This window comes from Hoplias malabaricus, chromosome 13 (genome assembly GCF_029633855.1).
Source record: "Hoplias malabaricus isolate fHopMal1 chromosome 13, fHopMal1.hap1, whole genome shotgun sequence".
In the NCBI taxonomy this organism is placed as follows: Eukaryota; Metazoa; Chordata; class Actinopteri; order Characiformes; family Erythrinidae; genus Hoplias; species Hoplias malabaricus.
Genome location: NC_089812.1, coordinates 20981021 through 21000278, shown reverse-complemented (window position 1 = coordinate 21000278; position 19258 = coordinate 20981021). Strand labels below are relative to the sequence as shown.

Below are 19258 nucleotides of genomic sequence, written 5' to 3'. Positions count from 1 at the left end.
TCAGTAATGAGTGCACCTAAAATTAGCTGGACATACTCATTAGAAAGTGTTGTATGGACACTTTTGGATAGAGTGTGTCCATACAGATGACTACTTATACACCCCCCCCCCCAAGTAAAAACATTTTATATAACACTGTTAGTTTATGCGCGTGTTGTTTGTATACTAGAACATGTATAAACAGTGAAACAAGCAGTCAACGTTGTGGCTGAACCAATCCCATCAAATTGCAGAGCAGGGCTTTGCAGAGATAGAGGCGAAGGCGAAATAATTAACATTCACCTCATGAACTGAATAAAGGCAAAGGTGTAGCATTATGTCTGAGCCAATTTTAAGACTTTGAGGGATTTTTACTTGGCAATAAGTAATTTCTAAATGTGTATTTTTTATGAATAGGTCACAAAGGATTTAACGCGTTCAGACTGAAAAGTTCTCAAATGGGCCCTGTGGTGGAGGTGGTATTAATTTAAATTTCTGACTTCGACTTAAATATCCCACATCAACAAGAACAATAACAGCAAGTCAGAAATAGGTGATCTATATTTAGATCCTTTCTTCTACATTTATGACTTAAATTCATAAGTTACTATGTTAGATGGTAGTAATTGTGTGACTCACATTTAGCAGTTGAAAGATCCTTCACAAGGCAGTGCTATTCATCACTAAGATCAATGAAATATTGTCTGTGTTTAAAATGCAAAATATTAATTGTTCAGCTACACTTAAGCATAAGAACATTCAAAAAAATCCTTAAGGGTGTTACTGCTATAACAGTTGTATCTTAGAATAACTATACAGAAACTTGCAGTTTAGAGAATTTAGAAATGCCACTACGTTGTCAGGGGGTATACACATTCAGGAGACTTTACTGTAGTATGTGATAGCAATAATAAGAATGATAATTAAACATATATACATCCTTATAATGGAGTAAACTTGCCAATCAATACCTTGCGTTAATATTTCGAGGCCTCGTGTTCCAATAGTGGAATTTTTAAAAACAATTTCTGGAAAAACAAGCATATAAAAGCACTAGGTCTGAGATAAAATAATTTAGGTTTTATTTACTTTATTTCAAATCATTCCTACAGTTAGAAAATACTGCTAGCTGCGAAAGCATGAGGGTAAAGTTCGCTCCCTTTTCGAATGGTTCCGTTCCACCTTAAATGGCGAAACAGTTGCAATGCGCCATTTAAGGTGGAACAGAGCAAATGGAATGTGAATTAGCACTTGTGGGCTTTTTGGATTGGAATTTCCGAGCTGGTATGTTTTAAAACAAATAAACATTACCGTTAGGCAAAAACAACGAAGGATTAAACTTTCGACAATATCGCGTTTGATAACAGTGAACGTTTGACCAGCAACAAAATGCAGCTGGCGCTTCTCTCACACAGCGGAGTTTCTGGTTAGTTTTGAAAGGAAAAGGCCGTGATATTAAATTATTTAAATTGCACAAACGTAGTATATGTCTTTTTTATTCTAAAACCCCTCTGATAAGACCTTTTCGTCCACACGTGGAGGAAAAACACCAAGAGTCTTCATAAAGCGGCCTGCTACAATCCACGGGCTCTCGCAGGGACGGATACCCATGGAGATGCTACTAACCTGGGATGCCAATCATTCCAGTTCCGCTGCAGTTTATGGGCGCTGCTAAGCCGAGACCCGTGGGCTTTGCGGCTCATTACCTTCGCCGGGACAGCATGACCCGCTTCGCCACGGGAAAGAGCCACGAACGCAGTGAATGTACAGGGTTTGTCCTACATTCATGAGCAGAAAATAATCACTGTTGTTTGAAAATCCGAAAAAAGCGGCGGCGCTCCGTTTCTGCCGTGGACGGTTTAAAATGCGGGGAAACAGCGGCTCCCACAGGCTGACACGAGAACTGTCGACTGTTCAATTAATAGGTTCGGTATTGTAATTGATTTTTAAGATTCTCATGTAAATGCTGATGTAATATACATTAAAATGTATATCATTGCTGTCGAAAAAACAATAATCTCACAAATTGAAGAAATAGGTAGAAGTAGGTAGAAAAGGTAAAATATTTATAAAACATTTGTTCTAATGCAAATTATTATCGAGATAATATTCCAAGCCATATTAAAACATTTCTATTGGTATGTTTGTTTGTTTCTTTGTTTGTTGTGTCTACATGATCAGAATCAGCAACAATTATGTTGTGGCGGTCACAATGATTATGGCAATGAAAAGAGGTAGTAATGTGCTTTATTGTCCACAGGTGTGAGTGACTGGGTGAGCGTGTGAAACGGTCCACAGGTGTGAGTGTGTGGGTGACTGGGTGAGTGTGTGAAACGGTCCACAGGTGTGAGTGTGTGAGTGACTGGGTGAGTGTGTGAAACGGTCCACAGGTGTGAGTGTGTGAGTGACTGGGTGAGTGTGTGACACTGTCCACAGGTGTGAGTGTGTGAGTGACTGGGTGAGTGTGTGAAACGGTCCACAGGTGTGAGTGTGTGAGTGACTGGGTGAGCGTGTGGAACGGTCCACAGGTGTGGGTGAGTGTGTGAAACGGTCCACAGGTGTGAGTGTGTGAGTGATTGGGTGAGTGTGTGACACTGTCCACAGGTTTGAGTGTGTGAGTGACTGGGTGAGTGTGTGAAACTGTCCACAGATGTGAGTGATTGGGTGAGAGTGTGAAACGGTCCACAGGTGTGAGTGTGTGAGTGACTGGGTGAGCGTGTGGAACGGTCCACAGGTGTGGGTGAGTGTGTGAAACGGTCCACAGGTGTGAGTGTGTGAGTGACTGGGTGAGTGTGTGACACTGTCCACAGGTTTGAGTGTGTGAGTGACTGGGTGAGTGTGTGAAACTGTCCACAGATGTGAGTGATTGGGTGAGCGTGTGAAACGGTCCACAGGTGTGAGTGTGTGAGTGACTGGGTGAGCGTGTGGAACGGTCCACAGGTGTGGGTGAGTGTGTGAAACGGTCCACAGGTGTGAGTGTGTGAGTGACTGGGTGAGTGTGTGACACTGTCCACAGGTTTGAGTGTGTGAGTGACTGGGTGAGTGTGTGACACTGTCCACAGGTTTGAGTGTGTGAGTGACTGGGTGAGTGTGTGAGTGACTGTGTGAAACTGTCCACAGGTGCGAATGGGTGAGTGTGTGATAGCCTGAGACTGACTATGCTGTGTCCAGTGTGTGTTATGGCTCTGGATCTCTCATAACCGTGAACAGGATGAAGTGGTTAAAAAGTTGAACGAATGAACAAATGAACGAATGAATGAATAAAAGTATGAACGAACAAATGAAAAATGATTTTAATCTGAAAAACCACAGTCACCACACCCACTAAGAGCTCAGATAATTACACACCGCCACAAGATGTCAGCATTGAGTTAAAAATCTGCAACAGAAAACTGAGCTGAGAGCTGTCCACTTCCTCTGTTGTGACTCCTCATCCCCATCTGCTTTGACTCCTCCTCCTCTGCGTGACTTCACCTCCTCTTCTGTGACCCACACCTTGCTGTGACTCCTCCTCCTTTTTTAAAATATTTTTTCTTTTAATAATGTAAAATATATAAAATTTTTAGATATGCTTTATATGTTTTATGTTATAAACTTTACTCTTTATTGTATTTTTCTTTGTAGAGTGGGTGTATAGAAAGGTGCTCGAAATAAATGTATTACATAATTATTATTATTATTATTATTATTATTATTTGCTTTTCCTCTGAGAATATGGAACTGAGGAGTTCAGTTTCATAGTGGTTTCAGTCACTCACACAGTTTGCCAATTAATTGCCGTGACTAATAAAAAGGCAAAGGCATTGAGAAGATATTCAACACCGAGGATTTTATATATATATATATATATATATATATATATATATATATATATATATATATATATACATAATGTAGTGGTTCAAGATTTTGACATGAAACCTACCTCGTTTTTTAACCTAGGCTAATATGAAAATAACACCTTCTATTTACACAGTTACATGAATAAATGAAGTTGAATGAATAAATGAATGAACGAATGAACAAGTGAACATCATTTATGCATTTATTGAGCACAGCATCTAATAGAAACAGAAAATTAGATTAACGTTATTAATCCCCAAAGTGAAATTTGCTTGTTCTGTGTAGTGACATGTAAGTCAAAATTAGGAATTAAAGATAATTAAATAGAGAAATAAATGTAGAAATACAGTACAGTATCTTCATCCATTGTCTGTAACCCTTACCCAGTTCAGGGCGGCGGTGGGTCCGGAGCCTACCCAGAATCACTGGGTGCAAGGCAGGAACACACCCTGTTCCCTCCTCAGATAAAGTACAAGCAACCTTTCAGGTCTGCTGCATAAAGAGGTCAGTACTGTAGCTGCCTCATGTCCAGGCCCTGCAGTTAGAAATGTGTTTCTGTTTAAACAGTCAACTCCTGAATTAATTATTGGGATCTTAAAGGGAATGTGTACAATTGTGGCTAAGTGCAGTTCTCTCTGGTTGTTTACAACCTGTCTAAGCATCTTTTATGGTGGAAAGGTGTGTTTGAAGAGAATAATGACTGTTGTTTGTACATGTGTGAATTGTGTAAATTGTCTGTAAGTGTTTATTCACTGTTTGAATTCCCACAGAAACTCATGTGTAGCTCGAGTTGTTTAGTTTTGTAGCACTGTCGCTAATGCAGTTAGCAGTCTCCTGAGATTGTTCCACCTTAAGTGATCAGAAACAGCAAAAATAAGTCAGAGGTACTCCCTTATGGAGCAGGAATAGAACAACATCCTCATCTTGGTTCGTGTTTTTCAGAGTTTGGAGTCTCTCCGTTGTCTAAAAATACTCCATATACCTCTGTCACAAGCAGAGAGAGAGAGAGAGAGAGAGAGGGAGGGAGAGAATCTAACCTACCAGACACAAACATCTTCCCTTCAAATGAGCTTTAGCTAATCATGTTCCAGGATACTAAAATATGCTAATGAGATTATTATAATGAGCCAACAGGAAACACACAGCTGTCGATCATCCCTGCACTAAGCACAGTGGATTAATACAGGGAGTGAACACACAAACATACACACACACACAGAGAGAGATACACACACCTGGAACAAAAGGGAGCCACCAGCCTCAAGGCACATCCGCTGTAGACGTTGCGCAAAAAACAGCGTTGTTCCTTCACTTAACTTTCCTGCCTGTTGTGTTCTGGTCTCACACCCTCTTTGGCATTTGGCCACATCTGCCCCCAGGATGCATTATTATCTTAAAGTAATTGGTCTACAAAAGTGTCGGTCAACAGTTTGACTCTAAAGGCATCAAACATTGCAGGGTGGGCACGAGTGGAACGAGTGACGTACTTTTTCTTGCGTTTATTTGAGTTGACTCAAAATCAATAACAGCCTTTGGTTATTTTTAGAAGCTCACATGTCCGAGTTTTCTGTCTCTCAGATCTTGGACACCCCCGAGGATGTATAGGAGAAGTGGGAGGGCGAGGGCTGCACATGCTTCATTCTGAACTTATGCCATTCAGCATGCCGGAGGAGAATGCTGACTGCCCAGATCTGTCACATCAGCTGCCAAATGCCTGCGCTGGCTGACCATGTGCACTCTGTGGTGAGGGTAGAGAGTGGGTTATCGGACTAAGAAAGTGAAGTCAAATGTGCTGCCTAGGGCTCCTAGCCTCGAATAGCTGAGGCATTAGCGTTGGAAGGGTTTAAGGATGACGTGGTGTGGACAGATTTAAAGTTCAGTCACAGTCAGTCTGCACCACAGAGAATACTGTTCAGCAGAGCTCTGCACAGCCTCTCACTCTGTAGAAGAGTCACACAGAGTGATGATTTATTATGTGTAAATCTCTGAGCTTACAACCATTTCACATGATTACAATCCATTTGGAAAATATTCTGTATGCCACACGTTGCGTCAGTTTCAGTTGTTCTGGTTTTTACTTCTTACACAGTAGTGGGATAAACAATCAACACACCACACTCTCAAAGTCAACATTTGCTTCACTGAATGTAACTAATCTTTGCCATTTTGATTTATTTGCATTAGGAATTTAAAATATTTTTATTATTTATATTAGTGTGTGGGCTGGCACGGTTGAGCAGCAGGTAGTGTCTCTGTCACAGCTCCAGGGACCTGAAGGTTGTGGGTTCGAGTCCCACTCCAGGTGACTGTCTGTGAGGAGTGTGGTGTGTTCTCCTTGTGTCCTCATGGGTTTCCTCCGGGTGCTCCAGTTTCCACCCATGATCCATGAACTGCCCATTTCCAATGTATTTCTCTCTCTCTCTCTCTCTCTCTCTCTCTCTCTCTCTCTCTCTCTCTTTAAATCAGATATATTGCCTGTTGTGTGGTGATATGCACTTCTGGGATGTGATTATGTTGTGTGTTATTTAGAAAGGAGACACAGACATCCTGAAAATAGCAGACGTGTGCTTTCTGTCAGCAGGACACTTGAGAATAACTGGTATCTCTGCAGCCTGTTCCACGCTGTGACGAACTATGGCCCTTCTGAGAGATAAGAGGGGCCCGGGGCCTTTAATAGCCCAGGACACTGTAGGCCTGGAGATAAAACTGACAAGCTATCTTCAAGAAGAAAAACAGCTGGAGGAGACAAGAGGTGAGAGTAACATCCATCAGCATCTTCACTAACACTGCTACACTAATTCACTACAAAGGGGACTTTTATTATTCATTTAACTGTAGCTTATACACTGTTCTGTCATAACATTACTACCACCTCCTTGTTGTTACACTCACTGTCCATTCTTCCTGGTCTGGTACCTACCCAGAATCACTGGGCACAAGACAGGAACACACCCTGGAGGGGACGCCAGTCCTTCACAGGGTGACACACACACACACATTCACTCACACACTCATATCTACGGACACTTTTGAATCTCCAATCCACCTACCAACATGTCTTTTTGGAGCGTGGGAGGAAACCAGAGCATCCGCTTTAAATCCAGACGGACACGGCGAAAACACACCACACTCACAGACAGTCACCCGGAGTGGGACTCACTCCTAATTATGCCATCAACTGATGATAAAGACAGGACGAGTTCCTGAAATCTTAACTGCTGTTAACTTGTACATGTGTTGCACTTACATTTTTCATTTGACAGGTTTATTATAAATGATTGTGCTTTGTATGAGTATCAGAAAGCATATTCCAACCCAGTACAGTTAAGCACATTGCTTTTGTTTGCTTATATGTGACTCTAAAATACAAGACACAAGCTACAGCTGTTTATTCCAACATCCAGTCACACTGCAAAATCATTCAGAGACTCTGCCTTTGAGTTAATGCCTGTTACTTTGTGCAGTGAGCTCTGTGCAGCGGTGAGTGAGCACGTTCGCCCCTCAGCGTTGGGATCTTGGATTCAAGTCCCATCTGGGTGGAGTTTCCATGTTCTCCCTGTGTCTGCATGGGTTTCCTCCTGGAGCCCAAAAGCATGGAGGTTAGGTTAGTTGGCTTCTCTCATAACTGTGTGTGCCCAGATATGGACTGGAGCTCTCCTGGGTGAAACCCTAGGATTCAGTCCTCCAGGTGGACGGTCATTCCTGGTCGAGAGGATGCTGTGCGCTGGCTGCATGAATCTCGCCACTGTGTGTGTGTGTGTGTGTATTGAAGGTTGAGTATTGATTGTAAAGCGTCCTTAAGTTTTTTAGAAAGGCGCTCTATAAGTGTAACATTAAATAAATTTAATGAGCAGAAAAAAACTCAGTTTAGATGCTAATAGCTGCATTTAGTCCAAATTGTTCACTCTGGGGGAAAAATTCACCCAGTCACTCACACACTCACACCTGTGGACTGTTTCACACATTCATCCAGTCACTCACACACTCACACCTATGGACAGTTTCACACACTCACCCAGTCACTCACACATTCACCCAGTCACTCACACACTCACACCTATGGACAGTTTCACACACTCATCCTTTCACTCACACACGCACACCTGTGGACAGTTTCACACACTCATCCAGTCACTCACACACTCACACCTGTGGACAGTTTCACACACTCACCCAGTCACTCACACACTCACACTTGTGGACAGTTTCACACTCTCACCCAGTCACTCACACACTCACACCTGTGGACAGTTTCACACTCTCACCCAGTCACTCACACACTCACACCTATGGACAGTTTCACACACTCACCCAGTCACTCACACACTCACACCTGTGGACAGTTTCACACATTCATCCAGTCACTCACACACTCACACCTGTGGACAGTTTCACACAGTCCCCCAGTCACTCACACACTCACACCTATAGACAGTTTCACACATTCATCCAGTCACTCACACACTCACACTTGTGGACAGTTTCACACAGTCACCCAGTCACTCACACACTCACACTTGTGGACAGTTTCACACAGTCACACAGTCACTCACACACTCACACCTGTGGACTGTTTCACACTCTCACACAGTCACTCACACACTCACACCTACGGACAGTTTCACACACTCATCCAGTCACTCACACACTCACACCTGTGGACAGTTTCACACACTCACCCAGTCACTCACACACTCACACCCGTGGACAGTTTCACACACTCACCCAGTCACTCACACTCACACCTGTGGACAGTTTCACACACTCGCCCAGTCACTCACACAGTCGCCCAGTCACTCACACACTCACACCTGTGGACAGTTTCACACACTCACGCAGTCACTCACACACTCGCCCAGTCACTCACACACTCACACCTGTGGATAGTTTCACACACTCACCCAGTCACTCATACCTATGGACAGTTTCACACACTCACCCAGTCACTCACACACTCATACCTGTGGGAAGTTTCACACTCTCACCCAGTCACTCACACACTCACACCTATGGACAGTTTCACACACTCACCCAGTCACTCACACATTCACACCTGTGGACAGTTTCAAACAGTCACCCAGTCACTCACACCTGTGGACAGTTTCACATATTCATCCAGTCACTCACACACTTACACCTGAGGACAGTTTCACACAGTCACCCAGTCACTCACACACTCACACTTGTGGACAGTTTCACACAGTTAACCAGTCACTCACACACTCACACCTGTGGACAGTTTCACACACTCACCCAGTCACTCACACCTGTGGACAGTTTCACATATTCATCCAGTCACTCACACACTCACACCTATGGACAGTTTCACATGCTCACCCAGTCACTCACACATTCACCCAGTCACTCACACACACCTGTGGACAGTTTCACACACTCACCCAATCACTCACACACTCACACCTATGGACAGTTTCACACAGTCACCCAGTCACTCACACACTCACACCTGTGGACAGTTTCATCACACACTCACCCAGTCACTCACACCTGTGGAAAGTTTCACACACTCACCCAGTCGCTCACACCTGTGGAAAGTTTCACACACTCACCCAGTCACTCACACACTTTTAATACCCAATCCACTTACCAACATGTGTTTTTGGATTGTGGAAGCTCTTTATCCAGAGCGTTAACAGAAAACCAATAGAGCATTGGATTTGAGAAGGGTGCCAAAGTGTTTGCACATGACTTGACTCTCTCTCTCTCTCTCTCTCTTTCTGGTCAGAGATGTGGACGTGTGCGGGTGGGAAGAGTCTGGCAGAGGGACAAGGTTTCAGGACTCACCCACCCTCAATCTGTCCAACACTACACACACTTCACACACTCAAACTCACACACACACACACACACTCTCTCTCTCTTTCTCTCTCTCTCTGAAAATGCTGGTTTGGGAACTGTGCTTGGCCTTTTTGGTGTTCAGCTGTGTTCCTGCGTGGGCTCTTCCTTCAACCAACATCAAGATCACTCAAGGTGAGTTCCACACTGACTCAGCACCAGCAGACCACCGAACCCACTCTGACACACTCTTAAGGCACACTCTTAAGGCACACTTTCAGGAGCCAGTCTTTGACACTATCATCCTCATTAATTATAATGTTGCGTTAAGTGCAGAATATTTGTAGCTTTGTTAGCCAAACTATTGCTAGGTAATTGCCAGTGTATCAGTTTCCAAAACACGACATGTGCAGCTTTATGTAGCAGGATAATTTTGGATGTGTCTTTACAGCGGTGACGCACTACTGAAATGACTTATTAGAGTGGACTTAAAGAAACACTATGTAAGACTTGATATTTTGGGTCCTGGGCACCCCTTATAGATGCAGAGTGTCTATTAGAGGCTCTATTCTCCCTTTTACAGCTCATTGGAGCATCACAATGATTTTGAAGTTGTAATTTTAATGTAACAATGCTACATAGTGTTCCTTTAAGCTTGATTTAGTACTCAAAACTGGCTCCTTCATTGTCATTTCTAAGTGTGCACTATTCAGTCTGTCTAATAACAATACTGTACAAATACTGTATAATTTCTGAGTGACTGTGGTATGACTAAATACTGAAAAATTGTGTGACCTCATTTCAGAAAAAGGAACTCATCAATAAGTCAAACAGGGTTTGCCATGCAAAAGCTTTGAAAACTTCAATAAACAGTCTGTAAAGATTTCTGCTTATGTTCGAGTGTCTTTCAGGACGTGTCTGAAGAAAGACCCCCCCCCCCCAGAACTGCTGCAGATTAGTTTCAGTTAACAAAAGCTCAAATCCCCTTCAAGTATGTGACCAACTGTATACAACAAAACCGCAGTGAGAACAAACTCAGATTATAGCCATTATAGCTATCAACCCATGGCCTCCTTGTTTCTACATTCTCTCTCTATTCTCTCAGCTCACAGGACCACTTTGTAGTTCTACACTTACAGAATGTAGTCCATTGGTTGCTTTGCATACTTTCTTAGCCCTATTTCCCCCTGTTCTTCAGCGCTCAGAACTCCCACAGAGCAGGTGTTCTCAGTGCTGCAGTGACCCTGGCGTGGTGGTGTGTTAGTGTGTGTTGTGCTGGTGTGAGTGGATCAGACCCAGCAGTGCTGCTGGAGTTTTCAAAACTTGTGTCCACTCTGTGAGACACTCCTACCTCATTGGTCCACCTTCTAAATGTAAAGTCAGAGCTCGTCTTGAGGTCGTCATCGGCTGGATGTGATTCTCCTAAAATTCCTTGAGAGAAATAAAAAAGACAAAAGGCAGAGAAAAAGAAACGAGTAGGGTTTAGTTAATCTGGAAAATCTGAGTACAGTTTGTGACTTTACTATGATCTCCACTAAAATCTCAGAGGAGACACCTGTGAAATCACTGCAATCTTTATCTCAGGACACATATCTGAGAAGCTCAAATCTCCTTTCCATCTGATCTCATTGTTGTTGAAGAGAAACTACAGAGATGTAAAGGAAATCTTCTTTTTGACTCTTTCTTTCCTCTGTGAATAAACTCCTAAATATTACCCTTCATTTCAGAAGAAACTCCCAGGTGACAATAAAGTGTACTTTATTCAGTATCTCTGAACCAAATGTAACCATACACTTGTCTCTAATAAAACTAATTTAGTTCCAGTCTTACTCTTCTCCACCTCTTCCTCCTCAGCGCTGCCTCTTCAGCTCCCTGACCCGAGCCAGCCGGCAGCCTGTCCACTCTTCTGGACCGAGTTCGAGGGGCACTGCTACAGGTTCTTCCCCCTGAACCGAACATGGGCCGAGGCTGATCTTTACTGTGCTGAGTTCTCCAATGGACATAGATCTGCCAAACTCACCTCCATACACAGGTAAACAGCCTTCAGAGCCTCAGTAACACGCCACAGTGTCGAACTGTGTAAAAATTAGGTAGGACAATGAGAACAATTCAAGTTTTTTTTTTTGTACTGGAGATTCATGGCTAATGCAGCTAGCACTGGAAACTCATATGATAACCATTAGCATTGTGTAAAATGTATGTTATATCTGACAATGAATAGCAGTAAAGTTATATTTCAGGTTTAAACTGCTCTATTATTTTTTTAGTTATGCATCATGGACTTAAAACAACACTAGTTTGTATTTTTTTTAAAATTACAGCTTCATATATAACTGCGATGTTTCACAGCCCAGGGTTAGCGATGGCTACCTGCTGCTCTGGGTGTGTGTTCACAGCTGCTAGTGTATGAGTGTGTGTGTGTGTGTGTGTGTGTGTGTGTTCACTGCCACAGATGGGTTACATGCGGAAGACACATTTCTACATTCTACAATGACAAATAATTGCACATTATTATTATTATTATTATTATTATTATTATGACAGTGTGTTCAACAGTAATATGGCACTTTTAAAATCTTTCTTTTATTGTCTGAAGTACAAGGCCAGCTCAAGTAATGCATTAGCCTTGTAGCTCCAATTTAACACCAAACCTTGGTTGTCTTGGCGGATTTTTTTTTTTAATCCAAACTATCCCTTTAAACCACTCACTCATTTGACTCATTACATCTTTGAGAACAGCTGGGAGGAGAACGTGTTTGTCTATGATCTGGTGAACAGCCGTGTGCCTGGAATCCCCACAGATATCTGGATCGGTCTGCACGACAGGAGACAGGTAAAATCCACCAAACCCCTCTTCTCTTTTTATGGTCAGTAACTACAAGCAGGCAACACATATGGATGCGCTTGAAGGTATAGAGAATAAAAGAGAGATATACATAGGTGTCATGCGTGCGTGCAGGGAGAAACGAGGCATGTGTAAGAGCTGAAATGCTCATTTATTAGACATGAAAATGAAACAAATGACAGAATCTATAAACGCTAGGTAACTATAATGCAGGGGATCACAAAAACTAATGACTTAAGAGAAATAAAGCAATATTGGGAATACCCAGGAAGTGACTACAGTAACAGACAGAGACCATGCATGTGGGACCAGCAAAATAACCTGGACAAACAGGAACACAAGCTAAACAATACTGAGGTCTAGAGATGAACATAGAGAGGACTACTACACAAAGACCAAAAGAGCACAGGAAACTGAGGAACACATAAACAGACATTAAAAACAGAAACAAACGTTAACCAAAGTAAAAGGGATTCCTAGAACAACAGACACATGACACCATACTTACTACAAGTCGAACAGCAGAATATGCACTACGATACAAGTAAACAGGGAGCTAGGGAGGAACTTATGAGACTAGAAACAAACCATAACCATGGAAAATACAACCTACCAAAGATCACAAACATGATAATAGACTAAAATAGACTACAAGAAAGAAACAAGGAACACCTTAGGGAAATTCTACATAGAATAAATGACTGACAAACATAAATACATTAGAAACCATTTAAATACACAGAGACTGACAAGAAACAAATGTGAACAGAACACTTGACCAAAAGAGGCTGGGAAGTAGAAGCATGTGACCCCTTGAGAGAATATACACGGAACAACAGCGGCGTTCCAAAGCCTAGGCTGCAGCTGAGGTAGGGCGCAGTTGGTAGGACTGTTCTATGAAGACTCTTCATTTATAACCCGGGTCACACACAAGGAACAGTGTAAGGAGGATGCGTCGTGACGTCACCGGAAAGGTCTCATCTTCCTTTGAAGCACTAACATGACTGAGAGTTAAAAAAAAGTTGTATTTGATTATTAATATTATATTGTAAGACAATAGTATTTAAAAATGTTATTAAAACTCATTCTTCAATCTTAAACTCTGAAACGACAACTTTAAACTTTTAAAATTCAAATGGGGTTACAAATAAAACACTACTAAGTAAAACATATGCTAGATAAGGTGCAGTAACAGGCCAGTAAGCTTACTGATTAAATATGTTATTGTAATTTATCAGATACTTTACACTTTAGAAGGTAAACAAACTGCTCCTGAAACTTCTGAAGCTCAGTTTTTCACCTAGTCTTGTTTATTTTCTCAGTACGTGCGCAGAGAATTGTGGGTAACTGAGGGCCATGAAGGATACGTCTGTTGCGTCCTCCAAATCTCTGCATTTCTCAGCTGTAAATAAAGGGTCCATAACATTGGAACAGCCTTCTGTGACGTAGCGGCCGAAAAATGCAGCCAAGCTCAGCCTCAGCCTAGGCTTCGGAATGCAGCAAATGTGTGAAGGAAACAACTAAGGAAGAGAGGAAAAGCAGGACACAAGACAGAAATCAGGGAGCAGGGGTATAAACCTAGCTGGTTTGTCCTTACACTAAAATAAGATGGAATAGGGGGTATGTGAATCACAATTTTCAAGGAATCCTTTCATGCAGAGTCCTTCCTGGATGAAGTCTCATAGACTGGCATCTTCATATACTTATCTTCTACAATACAACTGCTTAAATGAAAATATAAAATAAAATCTGTTATAACTCTCATATAAAACAAATAATAACCAATTTGACATGAATAAAAATGCCGTAGAGGATTTACGGTTATCCATAAAAATCCCGTAGTGGCTCCAGCGCTGACACAAATGAAACAGATATCTTAGACTCTCTTGTAAAAGGCTGAGCTCAGCCAATAAAACCTCTCAGTGGAAAGCTCATGAAACAAATATATGGGTTCTAGCTACATTTAATCAGTTACGGATGCTGGTGAAGAACAAACACACCAGAGTTCACGCTGCAGACACAGAACCTGCACCCTCCTCAGTGAGTCAATCTGGGGCTCAGTTCGATATGAAATTTCTAGTAGAATATGTCAGGTATAGAGCCACTGTTCTGCTTTAGGTATCACAGATCCTGCCCCACTCACCCTTAAGAACTCGGTTACTCTGATGAGGGAAACTGCAATCAGGAAGACCAGAGCGTGCGAGGGGGCACCTCATACCCTGCGGAAGCAACCAGGAGGAGCTTAAGGGGCAAGGCCTCACAGTTCCTCCAGGCTGGGGTAAACTGGTAGGTTTTCAGTCCCAGTTCACTCCAGGTTCCAACCCAGCCAAGCAGGTATGAGGTGTCTAAAATTTGGGACAGCCTACGTGTCGGGAGTTCGCACCCTGTGACGTAAAATGCTTTCTGGTTAGACAGTGGTTATGTCTGATATTAAGTATTTAAAGCTGACCCATGTTATTTACCACAGCTTTACTGAGTCATGTGCTAATACATTGTAATCAGTGATATTCTTATCACAGTTACCTTTTTAATGAGCCCACATTTTCTCATGCTCATGAAAAAAAATAAAATTATGTAAACATAGGGTATAAACAAAATGTCTCAATGTCATTAAGCCCAAAATATTTTTCTATATCTGCCTCATTAGACAGCAGTCGTGTAGCTCGGGCCATTTAAGTTGAGTATAGATCCAGTGTTTAGCCCAGGACTGCTTTCTGAATGAGTCATAAATCAGGGCAACCAACAAGAACAGAGCTCATTTACATAATATATCAGTTTTAATAACTTTAAGGAAGACTGTTTAATTCTAGGACACAAAGAGAGACTTGAACATAGTCATGTAAAAATTCCTTTTGTTGAACACACCCAAACAAACATCATCCAAGGAGCTCAGGGGGAAATAAAGCACAAGGATTCATGATATGGGTCTGGATTAGACACAATAAATCAGTTGATTAATCCTTAACATACTGAGTGCGCTCATAACTTCCAATCGCGGTCACTAGGATGGAGTATATGTGATTTGAGGAAAAGAAAGAAAAGAAGGTACTAGGGCTTTATCTTCAGATGTTTCTAGCATCACACAAATAAGTTGCAGTGGTCATTATTGCCCAATACTGAATATACAGTAATAACTCATTATTTAAGGTGGCAGAAGAGACAGAGAAGGGGGTAGTTGGAGGTAAGCACAGTTTTGAATAATGTGGGATTACGTCACTGATTAGATTTCATATGTGTAATTTGTAATCAGTACTAGATTACATTTCTTAAGTACGCTTAGAGTAAACATTTTTTTCCAACGGGCTCATTTTCCAACGGGCCGTTCAGAACAGGGCTGTTTAGACGGGGAGAATGCTGCTGTGATGTTTGATCCTTGTGGTATCTTTACTAAAGGCCCCAGTACTGTGTTCACTCGTGGGAAAATTTAGAGAATATGTCCCCTTTAGGGATCTGAGGCTATTAAATCCTTCATTACCTGGACATGTTGAGCTAGTTCGCTTTACCACTGGACATAATCCTTACCTTAGCATCACACTGTTCAGCGTTGGTCTGATGATTTCTGTTTGTGTGGCCATGATGTGTCTAAAAAACTGCTCAAAATGTCAGAGTATAATTAATGTGAAACCAATCAGTGGATCCCTACCTCACCATAGTGTCCTTGAGGTCAGTGGTCACCAACCAGTCGTTCACGATCAAATTACATGGCCTTGGAGATTGACCTCTTAAATCATGGCTGCTTCAGTTATCGCGTTTAAGTTACTATAGCTGCGTCATTCTGTATCTGCAGTGGTTTGCTAGCTAGTTAATCAGGGACAGATAAAGCTGATTTCACATTGAGCTTGTGTCCTCAAATTCTGACTGACTAAATCGTGTCACTGTCCAAAAGTGCTGCTGCTCTGTCTCTGCTCTGTTTCAAAACAGGAGGTACTATACAAATATATACAGAGGTTATTGCAAATTACAGCACAGTGAGAGTCACACTGTACCCCAGTGTTCTGTCGAGTTGTGCTGCCTTGTGGAAATCTGTGAGCATAGTGTACTTTTATAAATACAACCACCTAATTTAAACAGTAGGGAGGATATTTTGATAAATGTATTTTATATTTTAAATAAAGCAGATCAGAAAATGCTCCCAACAGAAGTATAAGCAGGAGATATGCAGACTCTAAACCCCTGTGTATGGGGAAAGATAAGGTAATTAAAAGTAATTACGGTGATAATAAATTGTTTATAAATGTATAATATTTTTCACATGTGATTAATCATGTACAGTTTCGGAACAATGAAGGAAATAACAGTAAGCTCAGATTGTATAATGCACTAGAGGAAAACAGATTTATCATGAGAAACACATGAAAACATTCAGAATTGTGGGTCTGAGCCTGCGCAGAGCTGCTGTAGGACAGGAATCGATAGGCAACATGACTGGTCAGAACCTTTGTATAGCTCTTACACACAGTGTACAGCCTCAGAATGGGATTCCCACCACAGCCCACACTCAGATGTACATTGTATACATGAATTAAGTTAACAGTGTAGTTTTATGTTATTGAGGCAATGGGGACATACACAGATTTGTTATTTTATATCGCCTGAGCCTGGTGTTTACGCTGGTAGATCTTATACGTAAAAGGCTGGTGACCACTGTTCTAGGTAAATTTAAAGTTAAAAGTGCTTAAACTGGGCTGACCGTGGTTTGTAAACATTCCATGATGAACAGTGTCCATGTGGAAATGCTACTTACTCGTTGTACTCGTTGAACTGATTGAACTCATTGATTGAACTCAAAGTCCAAGCTTAGCCACTCCAGGTCAGAGGATCATCCTGGAATAATCCCTGTGCTGTATATTTTTGTGTTTTCCTCCAACATAACACCTTCATCTCAGAAAGTGTTTGTTAACGAAGCTCATTACTATTAATGAGCTGATTATATGGGCTCCAGCTCCTTCCCACAGTCCAAACACACGTTACAAATAATTGGATGGATATTTAGTTGGATTTGGTGTGTTGAGAGTGCTTCAAAACCTCCGTTTACAGGAGGGCACTCTGGAGTGGACGGACGGATCACCATATGAGTACAGCTACTGGGACGGTAACCAGCCAGATGACGGCATCCATCGCATCCCTGAGGAGGAGGACTGTGTGGAGATCTGGTTCAGACAGAACAGTGGTGAGTCATCCATCTCTCTCCCAAACACACGCTACCATACACGCGTTATGAAACCAAGCAAATGTCTTAACAAATTGGAGCCAGCTCATTCCTCTCATCTTTATCTCTGACAGCACTAAGGTCTTGGAACGACAACAGCTGTGACAAGGCCTTCCAGTTTGTCTGCAAGATCCCCACGCTGGACAACTAGCCTCAAGTCCATTGTTTGCTTGTTTTGTTGGCATCTCTGTGTGACGTCCCGTCACCGCCAAGTCACAGCAAACTGGATCTTTTCTCATCCCTATTCCTGAGGACACTGGGCTTTCTCCAGCTGCCCTTTCCTCTCCATCCCGTCACACGCTGCCAAGGTCCACGTCCATCTGGGCTTCGTTGAGTGACTCATGTTGCTCTCACACCCTCTCTACAAACTCAATCTTGGATACACAGCATGGTTTTCTTCTCCTGCAGCTTTTGGATGGTTATCTGCACTGATGTCGGTGTTGTACTGAGCAGTCAGTTCTCATTTTAAAAATAAAGACCAAGAATAAAAGACCAAGAGTGGCACACTAAGGCAATACCTCTGGACCCTCAGACATGAGGGACATCAGATGTCCCTGCCCATGTCCAGCTAGCTGAGGACATGATTTGCTTGTATTCAAATAGAGCTTAACTTTCTTTCTATAAAAGAAATTAAATTTATTGCTGTCTTTAAATACAACGCCCTTATGTGTTTGATTATCCAAGATGTTGTTGTATGTGGTTTGCTTCTTTAGATTTACACCAGAGATCTAAGGCTAATATGATTGAAAAATAACAGAAGCTAATACTCCAACAACGGGCACTGTGTAAAACTGCATGTCCACCAAATCACACCCTTGCCTCAAACCCACTGTGTTGTTAAGTAATCTCAAATATGCCCCATTCACATTTTTTTTACCATCAGCCTCAGTTAATCTGCTCATGACTGAGAGATACAACTGTTGACAACTGGCACAAGTGTCTCACATATGTATCCACTGAACATGTAAATGGAAATCGTGCCTGGAGAAAGACAAAGAAACACATTTACTGTGCCAGCCTCTGTCTGTTCTTGTTTGGGCAACTGCACAAAATGCTTGATGAACTTACAAACTCAAGGTTAATTTCTGCTTCTGCATCAAATCAATCTGGAGTTGACAGTGCAGCCTGCACAAATGCCCTACACTGCTGTGAGCATTTATACTTGTGCATTTTTGTGTCTACTTCGCTCTGTAATTACACCGCCAAAACACAGGCAGAATCTCAGATATCGTCCTCCACCCTATGTAGTGCACAATGTAAGTCTTAAAATCATGGTTTCTGCATTCACCAAGTGCATTGTATATTGGGTAATAAAATCATTTTTACTGGGTTTTCAGTTTCATGTGTCTCTGTCTAACATTTCATGCACTGTCTGGGTGTAGTATTAATATATTTATAATCTATAAATCTGAATGACTTTGCTTTCGTCTGCTGTCTCTGTAGTGTGGAGAAGAGGGGTTCATATTTCTTGATTCCTTCATTAATTTCTCCTCAACTCGATCCATGTTTGTCCAACTGCAGACCAATAATAAATGAGGTACAGCATAGGGTTATGCAGCAATGTGCTACCTATGCCTGACTTATGC

General features: G+C 42.0%; 2 protein-coding genes across 3 annotated transcripts in view; one reads left to right on the top strand and one right to left on the bottom strand.

Annotated features, from left to right (window-relative positions):
- smg1 (SMG1 nonsense mediated mRNA decay associated PI3K related kinase) overlaps positions 1 to 1795 on the bottom strand; it is a 47727-nt gene extending 45932 nt beyond the window's left edge. For both annotated transcript variants that reach the window (XM_066641714.1, XM_066641717.1), the window contains exon 1: positions 1606 to 1795. In XM_066641714.1, the coding sequence (XP_066497811.1) occupies positions 1606 to 1682 (77 nt within the window). In that variant the 5' untranslated portion in view covers positions 1683 to 1795. The remainder of the gene's footprint in view (positions 1 to 1605) is intronic.
- Positions 1796 to 9686: 7891 nt separating this feature from the next.
- On the top strand, positions 9687 to 18957 carry clec19a (C-type lectin domain containing 19A). Its single transcript, XM_066642717.1, has 5 exons — positions 9687 to 9813; positions 11473 to 11650; positions 12358 to 12451; positions 17501 to 17633; positions 17747 to 18957. The coding sequence occupies exons 1-5, from the start codon at positions 9723 to 9725 to the stop codon at positions 17821 to 17823; spliced, it is 573 nt and encodes a 190-aa protein (XP_066498814.1). The 5' UTR covers positions 9687 to 9722; the 3' UTR covers positions 17824 to 18957.
- Positions 18958 to 19258: the final 301 nt, after the last annotated feature.